Consider the following 10975-nt stretch of genomic DNA (forward strand, 5'->3'; position numbering starts at 1 on the left):
TTTTTTTTTTTTTTTTTTTTTTTTTTTTTTTTTTTTTTTTTTTTTTTTTTTTCTGGTACATTATCTATTCCATTATCAAATGAAGGCTGTAGAAGTTCTACTAAGAAAACCTTTCCTTGGAAATCTAGAAAGGGAAATATCCAAAATATTAAAATCTTTGTTTGGACAGCTTATCTTCATTGCCTCAACACGCCAGGAATATTGTAGAAAACATCCCCCCCAGAATACATTTTCACAATGGAAGTTTATTTTCCTTGTATGCTGTCCATCTTATAGTTTCTTCCTCCATGATTTGAGACATGAAAATCATTAATGGGAAAAATGTTTAAAATTAAATTAAGAGAAATAGGTGTCGGAGGAAAGAGTACCACCCAGTAAGTAAACAAGTTAAGAAAGACTGAAATCTCAAATTCTATATTTTGAGATCATAGTAACTGGCCTTCCTTCCTCTGGCTCACAACCTTCTAATACACAAGATTTCCGGGAAGAGTCATAAACCCTATGAACTTTGGTTGGAACAGTTTATTCTGTATGTTTAATGTCTGATTGCACTTCGCTTGAGAAATTCTTGAGGTATGAGAATCTTGATCCACTTCATGACTTGTTACTGCCTTCTTGTAATTCTTTTTCCAGATTGTATTAGAGATGATTGAGCTTCGTGAGTTGGATACTGCTCGTGCTATTCTTAGGCAGACACAAGTGATGGGTGTAATGAAGCAGGAGCAACCTGAAAGATACTTGCGACTTGAGCATCTCTTAGTCCGAACATACTTTGACCCAAACGAGGTAAGAATTGGTCATTTAACTGAACCTACCTTTTGAAATGCAGGTTATTATTCATTCTTTTTTTTTTTTACAAGAAACAAATTGATTGTTGTATGAATTTCAAAAGATGGAGGCAACCACGTTCCATAGGAGTTACAAAAAGACTCTCCAATTCGTAATAGAAAAGAGGAGAGCATTTACACCAAGTAACAACCAAAAAGATTATAGCATGAAAAATCCTATCAAAATGGAGCTCCTTATCTTTTAATATTTTTTTGGTTCCTTTCATGCGAGTAAGCCAAATAAAAGCCCTCTCAAAATGCTTCTAGATAAGTTTCTTTTCCTCGAAGGGATGTCCCATAAAAACATAGGGGAGGAGTGGTGGGTCAATTGGAGTGCTGTTGACCAATCAAAGTAGAAAAAGAAAATTCCCCAAAATCTTGTTGCACATTTACAAGTTACAAAAGAATGGCTTTGCGATGTCGAATGATTCTTGCAAATGACACCAATGAGGAGAAATTTTCATTCCCGACATCCCATGTTGGAGTTTATTTCATGTGTTTATAGCTTTGTGGCTAAGCTCTCAAAGGATGAATTTCACCTTCTTCTTTGGTTAGTGACCTGTCCAGATGAATAAAATAAAGATGGGATGGTTATTTATTTATTATCTTTGTTGAGAGATCATGCAGAGAAGTTTCCATTCATTCCCAGCTTCAAAAAAATAATGTTGGTAGGTCTTGTGAACTGAATGTGGGAAATATGATGCATAAGCGAAGCACATTCTTCAATTTCTGCTTAAATTAGATTTTTCCCCAGCCATAAGAGAAGTTTATCTACCATGGCCAATTTAGTTTCTTGGAGAAAGACAATGGAGGGATTTTGTTTGATGATACAGAGCTTTTTAATAAGAGCTCTTTTTCTCCCTTGATCCCAAACCTTTTACATTCATGAAATAATAATCAAATAAGATTTGACCCACCAGTTGTGATAGAAGAGGATGGTTTATCATAATTGATAGAAGATGTAAGCTCGATTTATTCTCGGAGTCCTTTGTGATGCTTCCTCAAGGATTGAGTCTTCTTGGAGGATTTGGTTGGCAAAGGCAATATGCCTATATCCATAGTTTTTAGCCAAAAGACCACTTGTAACGACCCGACTTTCGATACCTCGAATCACAGGTCGCCACGTATACTCAAGGGTAAAAAGGGCGGCAAAAGTTTCTTTTGTAAAACGGGAGACACAAGGATTTTAATATTAAATATGCATTCAAAAGACATAAAAATATTTTAAAGGTAATATCCGCGAAGTCAAATCAAAACGGTTTACTAAAAATACATAAGTTTTGAGAAATAGCATTTAAAATAATAATAAAATGGCAAAAGAAGACAACTCGATCTAAAGGGCACCTCTTGTAGGTGCACGGCTCCGCCCGCTTCGTCATCAACGGTGGTCTACACTCAATCTGAAAAAATAGAATAACATGGGATGAGTATAAAATACTCCGTAAGTAACTTGTAGGCTCTTGTTGGACTTAATCCTATATACGAAAGCTAAAGCTATGTGCTCATAACTGGTTTTTTTAACAATCACCCAAACGGGAGCTAAACAGCAATACCAAACTTGGTAGGTCACTGTACAACTATCCTCAGCTACCTCCTTTAAGGGGTACTCAATCCCTCTCAGGTTCACAACTTAGAGTATTCTATTTTCTTTTGGTTCTAGGTTTCACACATGTCTAGGTCCTTCATCAGTCTTGCGCGAGGAGCGCCTTGAGTCATTGTGGCCCATGGGAGGGCCCTAAGGTAATACTCGTCGATATGGAGGAGCCCTTTTTGCTCTAAACAGTGATGGTACTCCATACGTATCTACCTACTGAGCTCTAATAAGTGGATTCTCCCTAATGGTGTCGGGCAACATCTTCTTGATCCTAAGATCAATAAACTACCTGTCACTGTGCCTATTCTTGGATAGAACAGTAACTCCCTGCTCATGTACCCTCATTGGATTAAAACAGTAAAACTACCTGTCGTTATGCATTTTCCAGGCTGGGACAATAAACTACTTGCTCATGTACCCTCATCGGGTTAGAACAATAAAACCACCTATCTTAGGAATAGTAACTACCTGTCTTGGGAACAATAACTACTTGTTATTTTGCCTTTTTAGGCTAGAACAGTAAACTACCTGTTACTACGCCACATAGGCTAAATCAGTAAAAAGGTCATGGCTCTCCCCACTAGGCACCATCGATATGAACTGCAATAGTATACTCTCTAGGACTACTAATATCCTCTATGGGTGACAACTAAGCCATGTGTAACAAGTAGACCCTAACTTCTGTTGGTTAGTTCACGAATAGGGGTTGCGCCCTATCCGTCCCTACAAGGTACCTAGTCAACCCAAGGAGGCTATGGAATTCATGACTAGGTGCTAGGACCAAAATACGTGAAACAATAACTCATAGTCTATGGAAACCATAATTAAAATTTTATGGCACATAGCAATTAGTCCAACTTATAACTACGCAATAATGGGCTATCCAAACCCTAAATCAATGCATAACAATGAATAAAGACATACAACATGCTCATCATGCTTATTAAGTGATAATAATCCAACCTCAGCAGGAAACATATAAGTCTTATTTTCTTTCCTAGTTCACAAGATCATGCATGTAGAAGCTATACGACGGTAAATATAATTGAGTGGTAAACTATTCACATCATCTAAGCACAATTCTCAAGAAACTAGATTGAACTAGACTCCTGAGTATAATACTACTAGATCATTGCCCTCAATCCAAATCGACTCCTACTAGTATTTCTTAGAAACTTGCTCCATATGGTTATGTACTTGAATGTAGACTTCCGAGCTTGTTTTGGGTCTTCAAGGATATTCAAATTTCTCAAAATTCCTCAAAATTCCTCAATATGCTCTAAATCAAGTCAAAAGAATAAGACCGGTGAAAATGACTAGTTTCAAATTTGTTAAGGAGAAGGTTGAGAAACTAACCGTTGACTGTACGATCATCTTCTCTAACTTGCGTGTGTGCCATTCAGTTTTATTTTTTTTGAAAAAATGTCTTTTATTTATTTTCTTAAAATTCCAGGTGTAACACCACCAACTGCAGGTAAACCGATAATTGTAAAAGGTTCATAAAGCAATGGTGCTTGTTGATCCAACTGAAAGATCTCAAGCAGCTGCTTCTCAATATCACCCTGTGGTTGTGGAGGCACTGAACTTAGCCAAGAACTAAACCTACTCCTTTCTCCCAAATGCTCTCCACATTTCTAAAAATACTCCTATTTCTTTCCAGCAAAATGTTTGAAATTGGCGTCAAACCATCTGGACCTGGAATAGTGTCCAAGCTAATTTAACTCATGCAAATTTGTTCTGCATGGGTCCACTCAAATGCGTTAAATGCATTATTGAGTGTTAATCCTGAATATCTTTTCCTATTTACTAAAGGGTGCTAGGTAGTTAGAAGCTATGCTCTAAGTCTACACTCATGTATATATGTATATATTTTTCATATAAATGAGATGGTATATTTTATTCCTAAGATGTTTAATAAGTTATTATGACAGGCTTATCAAGATTCAACAAAAGAGAAACGCCGAGCGCAAATTGCCCAAGGTTTTCAACTCATCTATGTTTCATTTCCTCATCCTCTGTATGTCCTTAATTTCTTATCATGCTCGAGAATTCAATAATTTCACTTAGTTATTGGTAAAGTAAAATTTGATTACACATGGATAATAATAGTTTTACTCAATCAAATCTTCATGGCCCTTGTTTGTCTAATATATATACAGAAAGAACCATTTATTTTTGCAAAATTAAGAAGTTAAATGGGAAATAACTCACAAAAACTGGGACTTCATTGAATCACTTAAAAAAAATAGAAGAATGGTGACGTCTGGTGGTATTAAACATGTAACCGTTGTGGGGCTTCTTGGTAAGACTATTTGGGATTTTCCCCGTTGAGTCTTTAGTATTTTCTAGTAAACTGTGCCACTCAGTCTTTTATTAGATTTTAAAGATGTTAGCTGTTCTTGTAACCTTTTTTCTTCTTCTCTAGGATAGGTTTTTCATCAAGGGCTCAACCAAAGTTTCATTTTTAAAACATGAGACTGATCTAAGGAACAGGGTTTCATATTTTGTATCAGGAAAAATGGTTAAAATTTGGATATGTTATCTATTTTAAATTGTTGTATGTTTGTTAAGTTCTTACATTGTTTTTGGTTGTTCTTACACATGAACTTGTGTTCCTGTTGTTGATTTCGTGTTGGTTATGTTCCTATTTGTATTTTACAGCCCTAGCAGCTGAAGTTACTGTGGTTGCACCTTCTCGATTGATGGCTCTAATTGGCCAGGCTCTAAAATGGCAACAGCATCAAGGTAATTTGAAGTTCTGTTATACCTTATACGTTAATAATCATTTTGCTAGGTTCCATGAAAGCTCAGTTTTTCCTTAAAAAAGGTTCCATGAAAAGATGGGAAAAAATCTGGCTATTTTGACGTTATGTAATTGCAGCCTTAGCTTACCCAAAAAATGGAAAAGATTGTGAGAACATTGTGGGAGATACTTTTATACTAGGTTCCATGAGAGGATGGGGAAAGTCACGCTATTTGGTGTTGTATAATTGAAACCTCAGCTTACCCAATAATTAAAGACCATGATAGAAGAATATTTGGAGATATCCAATTATATATCCTCGAATGGACATCTAGTGTAAATGTTAACATCAATGTTTTATCACAAATATTGGAATACATATTGTGGAAATCATAAACTATTAAATGTTTTTTTCCCCATTAATGTGACTAATACATTAGAGGATAACTGTTCAATTGGTTTTTATACATGTTTTCATATGTACGGTGATGAAGTATCTCTATGATTAGTGATTTATTCTACTTTCAGGTTTACTTCCTCCAGGAACACAGTTTGACTTATTTCGTGGAACTGCTGCTATGAAACAAGATGTGGAGGATGTTTTTCCAACTACTCTTTCTCACACAATAAAGGTGAGAAGAGTTAATCAGATACTTGTTTGGATGTTCCATGTTGCATGATTTTTTATTAATTACCACCACTACTATTATTATTTTTAAGACAAGAAGCCCTGTGGTACACTCTCTCGGCCACGTCTTTTCAGGAAGAGACATAGGAAAGTCATTGATGCGCAATTGGATAGAAACCTGAGTTTATCTATCATGAGCATTCAAAGAGAAAGTCCCATATAACCCAAACATTCTAGGGACCCGCATAAGAAAACGGAATAAAACTGCCAAATAACTCCTTAACTTGAATACTACCCAGACCGTAACTTCCAAACACTTGTTCACAACTTCTTTTAACGCCCTTGAGCCCACACAAAACCAAGTTCCTGGTGCTTCAGTGCTCTCTTAAACATTTCTTCGTGCATTAGTAAGACGGATAGGAAAGGAATGGAGGAAAAGGAAATGACTAAAGGAGGTAAAAAAGAGAGAAGACATCTCTTGTTCTTTCAGTTCTCTTTTATTTATATGAGCATTTTCATTGCTCTTGAGTTGAATTTTTCGCTTGATTTGGGCTCGTAAACTTTGTACTTTGTCTAGCAAAATACCTATGAACTCTCCGAAGTTTCAAAAATACCCTTACATTTTCAAAGAAGTTCAAAAACACTTTAGCGTTAATTATGGATTGAATCCATTAGTACTTTGTTTCAAATACCCTTGGATTTTCAAAATTGTTTCAAAAATACACTTAGAACTTTCAAAAGTTTCATTGATACCCTTAATTTTTTTTAAAACTTCAAAAACACCTCTAAACTATTTAAAACGTCAAAAAATGCTCTTACCATTACTATGTGGATGAAACCGTTAGTACCATGTTTCAAAAATACTCATGAAATTTTAGAAGTACATTAATATCTTTAAACTTAAAAAAAAAAAAAATTAAAACGTTTTTAACGCTAGTATGTGAATAAAAACCATTTATCTACGCCCCATAGACCAACTCCTAAGGCTCAATGTTGCTTCTACTCTAGCCCAAGGTCTTTCAAACGCAATATTGCATCTCATTTCACCATCTTATTTTTCAATAATATGAACCTCATGCTTCTACATCGATTTGAGATTTCTCAAGATGATTCAAACCCATCATTGGGTCAAAACAGGTTGCTTTATTAGGACATGCTGGGTGATTTGAGCACTTATCGGTACAACTTGAGTCAATACCATGCCAATGGGAACTATTGGGTCCACTGATGCTTCATGATGCCACATCGAGCATTAGATGTATCTACTTTTGTAGCTCACTCGGGTACGTTTACCATGAACCAACCTATTAGTCAACTTCATATTTTGGACCCTCCAGACATACATCCATCCGAGCATTATTGAGGCATAAACTTGTCCATCCTGAGTCATTGTTGCACACCATGCTGAAGTCCAATCCTATTATACCACAATCTCTGACTCAAGAGTAGGAGTGAAATGTCAGCACACCCGTGCCACTCGACTCTGTCCTTGAAAACTCATTCCCAACCGAAGATGCCCAAGACACTCGTCTTGTGATACTCATCCATGCCATGACACATTCTAGTGCCATGAAGTGACTCACTTAGGTCTTGAGGTCTAGGGGTGGTGGAGAGCCAAAACCATGGCTCCTTCTACCGTACATTTTGGCATAATTGATTTGGCACCATGCATATCAAAATGGCGAGGGATCATATGCCAATGTGGGGCATTTGTTTGGTGTTCGATTAACTCCAAATTTGACGAGCTTACATCTTTCATCTACTTGAACTTAACTGCAAGCCACTAGTTGAATTTCACTATGGAATTCTAACTTTCGAGGATATGGCCTGAGGCCTCACCTTCCCCTACTAAGCTTGTCTCTGTCACCCTTGAGTACACTATTGCTTCTTTTCTTGCTTCTACCTTAACTTGTCCACTCTTCTTAGTGTGTTAGTGTGTTAGTGTGTTAGATGATGCACCGTCCTTCTTGGTTGCATCATGACACTTCTCTTTTTAGTATGGTTGTAACTCTAGACTTGTCCTCGTCTGACTCCATTGGGCTGATGTTTTTATAGGCCCTTCTTTATTTTCTTTTGTGAGTTGTGAGTCCTGACCTCTTGTATACTTCCATTTTTTCTCAATGAAAGATGAAGAATTTATCTGGAATATGTAGGAACAAACAAGAGGAATGACAAGATGTTTATTCTTTTTGTAGTTTTCTTTTTTCTTTACTTGATTAGGATCGGTTCTTTGGATCTCTCCTGTCCAATTTAGTCATGTTCAAATTAATTTTGATGCAGTTCGGTTCAAAAAGTCATGCAGAATGTGCTCGGTTCTCACCAGATGGGCAGTTTCTTGTTTCTTGCTCTGTAGATGGATTTATTGAGGTATAGCCATAGAGATGGATGGGGGTCAGAGAATTGTCCACGAAGTTTCTTTAACTTATGTTTGCATACAGGTCTGGGATTATATAAGTGGGAAACTGAAGAAGGATCTTCAGTACCAGGCTGATGTAAGTATGCTTTCTTTTGTCCTCTGTTGCATTGTCATGTCTTTTCATATGTAAGTTCACTTAGTTTTTATATCCTGAAAAGCATTACCTGCATACGTATTCTTTTTTCTTTCTAAGTTTCTTTTTGGTGCATATTTTAATATGCAAGTGGGTTTACAGGAAACTTTTATGATGCATGATGATCCGGTCCTTTGTGTTGATTTTAGCAGAGACTCAGAGATGATCGCTTCTGGTTCACAAGATGGGAAAATCAAAGTGAGTTCTGAGTTCATCTTTAGTAGGATGTCACTGTAATCACTTCTATGTTTGTTTCTTTTGCTCATCAATTATCTGTCTTTATCACGTCATTTAAATGTGCTGCTAGATTAAAGATTATCTTTATAACTTCATTATGTATCAGGCTTAATTTTCCAGAGAATTTTTTTCATCAACTTTCTGTCTACTCGGTCTTGGGTCCTATTCTATGGAGGATAAAATTTATCCATTTTACAAACAGAAAATAACTGGCTATTTTCTTTCTAATTTAATTTACTTTTCCTTGTACTTAAATTAGAGATTAAATAGCCAGTGATTTTTCCTTGAACTCAAAGTTTGTTCAAATTGGAGTTTTGTTAGTTTATGGTTTTGAGTTTTACAAGTTTGTGAATATGTGGAAAAACTCATGTCTAAAAGGAATAGCCAATTCCTTGCTATTGTAAAATGGATGCATTTACATGACATGGTTAGTACAGAAGGTCGATTGACGAAGATAACTTTTTTAGTTTCCATATTGGGGAGGAAACTAATACCTAGTGTAGTTTTCTAAGTATCGTAGAATTGGGGAGAATAGTGGAAGACTTTTAGATTTCTTCGCCGTCTTTTGTAATATTTCCTTCATTCCAATATAGATATCAAATTGGTTCCTGTTTGATATTAAAGCATGGTAAATCCATTTAGAAAAAGCAGTTGTTAGTGATTTAGTTTAGCACTTATATAGCTGAAAAGCAAGGATAGGGCCAAATTGGGAGATCAAGTTGGGCATTCTGGAATTTCGAAGTAGCCAAAAAATGTAGAAGGAACTTGAATTTTTCAGAAATCCACATCTAATGAGAAGGAATAAATGTTTAATGAATGATTGGAACCATGGGATGAAGCATTCTAACATAGATGAAATTGATATGGAAGAAGAAGCCAGAAAAGGAATGATCAAAATATTAGGAGATCTATCATAATCAACTAATTGAAAATTCAACCAAGTTATGATGATTATCAATGCTTCACTACTCGGTAGACTAGCACATAAATAAAGATATCTGTTTTATTCCCACAAGGGAAGGAGAAGCGACCAGAGGCAAAGCATTACTCACTGTCAATAAGTAAATGTGATAGGAAAGCATCGTTCTGATTTGAACGGCACATTAGTAATTAGCTTGGGAAGTTGTTATGGGTTTGTTATATATAGAGAGAGTGGGAAAGGATGAAGGCAACAATTGTTTACTGATTTAGGCTAGAGTGTGTATACTCAAGAGAGAAGGGTTTCAAATATCTTGGATACTTAGAGTTCTCTTTTATATTTGAATATCATTCTAGCTGTTTGAGTCCTATCACGTTCTTTATCATCAATCTTAATTTTGAATTACTGCCAAAGATGCGAAGATTATTTCTGGAAACACTATGAAGATAATTTGACCTTGCTACCTTTAAGGCCTTCAGCTTATTATTCTGTCTGAAGACTTGGTTATAGTAGATTTCTGTTTACTGACGACTTGAATCCACAATGTCATGAGCTTGTAAGAATAGTATCCAATATTTGAGGATCCGTGGAGCCTGTTGAAGGCAAAAGCTAAAATCCTATGTTGTAACAGTAGTGAAGTCCTATGCCGGTACCTTAGAGTTGAAATAAGAGCAGACTTGGAAGTAATCACAATGCTGCTGTGATTTGGTCCATTTTAAAGCCTCACGTTGGAGCCCTTACTTGGACATTCCTTATCCCTGGCCCCTCCACTATTGTTTTGATTGAATACATATTTTCTTTTCTTTTTAATAATCTAAAAAAGGTAAAATATTATTCATACAATGAGGCAGAGATGCAGTAATCCAAGTTAGACATAGTGGGACTAACATTAATTTGTACTATTTGATTGTGTCTTTGATAAGATGCGTTTATCTTTGTTCATTTGTCCTTGATACCTTAGGAAGTTGTTGGTTATCATTGTGACAATATTCTTCATTTGTCTTTGATACCTTAGGAAGTTGTTGGTTATCATTGTGACAATATTCTGTTACTTCAATCATTCTAGATCCATATATTTGTTGTGTTTTAGGTATGGCGTATAAGGACTGGTCAGTGCTTGAGGCGTCTTGAACGTGCTCATTCTCAGGGAGTTACGAGTGTTGTTTTCTCTCGTGATGGAACCCAGTTATTGAGTACATCTTTTGACACCACAGCAAGGTTGGTTTGAGATCTTGATTGTTGCTAGGAGAATATTTTCCATGTTTGCTCAAGTGGACATTATTATATTATGGTATATGCCAATGACAATCATGGTATTATGTGATAAGTTTTTGGTTTTTTTTTTTCATAAAAAAACCTCATCTTTACTTTCTTTCCCCAAGTTAATTCTTGGATGGGCCAGACTTCTTCCTCTTTTTTTTTTTTTTTTTTTTTTTTTTTTTTTTTTTTTTTTTTTTTTTTTTTTTTTTTTTTTTTTT

The 10975-nt window shown here is 35.7% G+C and overlaps 1 protein-coding gene across 2 annotated transcripts in view; it reads left to right on the forward strand.

Annotated features, from left to right (window-relative positions):
- LOC111487429 (suppressor of mec-8 and unc-52 protein homolog 1) overlaps positions 1-10975 on the forward strand; it is a 19427-nt gene that overhangs the window by 2464 nt on the left and 5988 nt on the right. For both annotated transcript variants that reach the window (XM_023134826.1, XM_023134825.1), the window contains exons 3-10: positions 634-786; positions 4353-4401; positions 5083-5166; positions 5693-5796; positions 8073-8159; positions 8231-8284; positions 8444-8539; positions 10588-10715. In XM_023134826.1, the coding sequence (XP_022990594.1) occupies positions 634-786; positions 4353-4401; positions 5083-5166; positions 5693-5796; positions 8073-8159; positions 8231-8284; positions 8444-8539; positions 10588-10715 (755 nt within the window). The remainder of the gene's footprint in view (positions 1-633; positions 787-4352; positions 4402-5082; positions 5167-5692; positions 5797-8072; positions 8160-8230; positions 8285-8443; positions 8540-10587; positions 10716-10975) is intronic.

Source organism: Cucurbita maxima, unplaced genomic scaffold, assembly GCF_002738345.1.
Source record: "Cucurbita maxima cultivar Rimu unplaced genomic scaffold, Cmax_1.0 Cma_Scf00012, whole genome shotgun sequence".
NCBI lineage: Eukaryota > Viridiplantae > Streptophyta > Magnoliopsida > Cucurbitales > Cucurbitaceae > Cucurbita > Cucurbita maxima.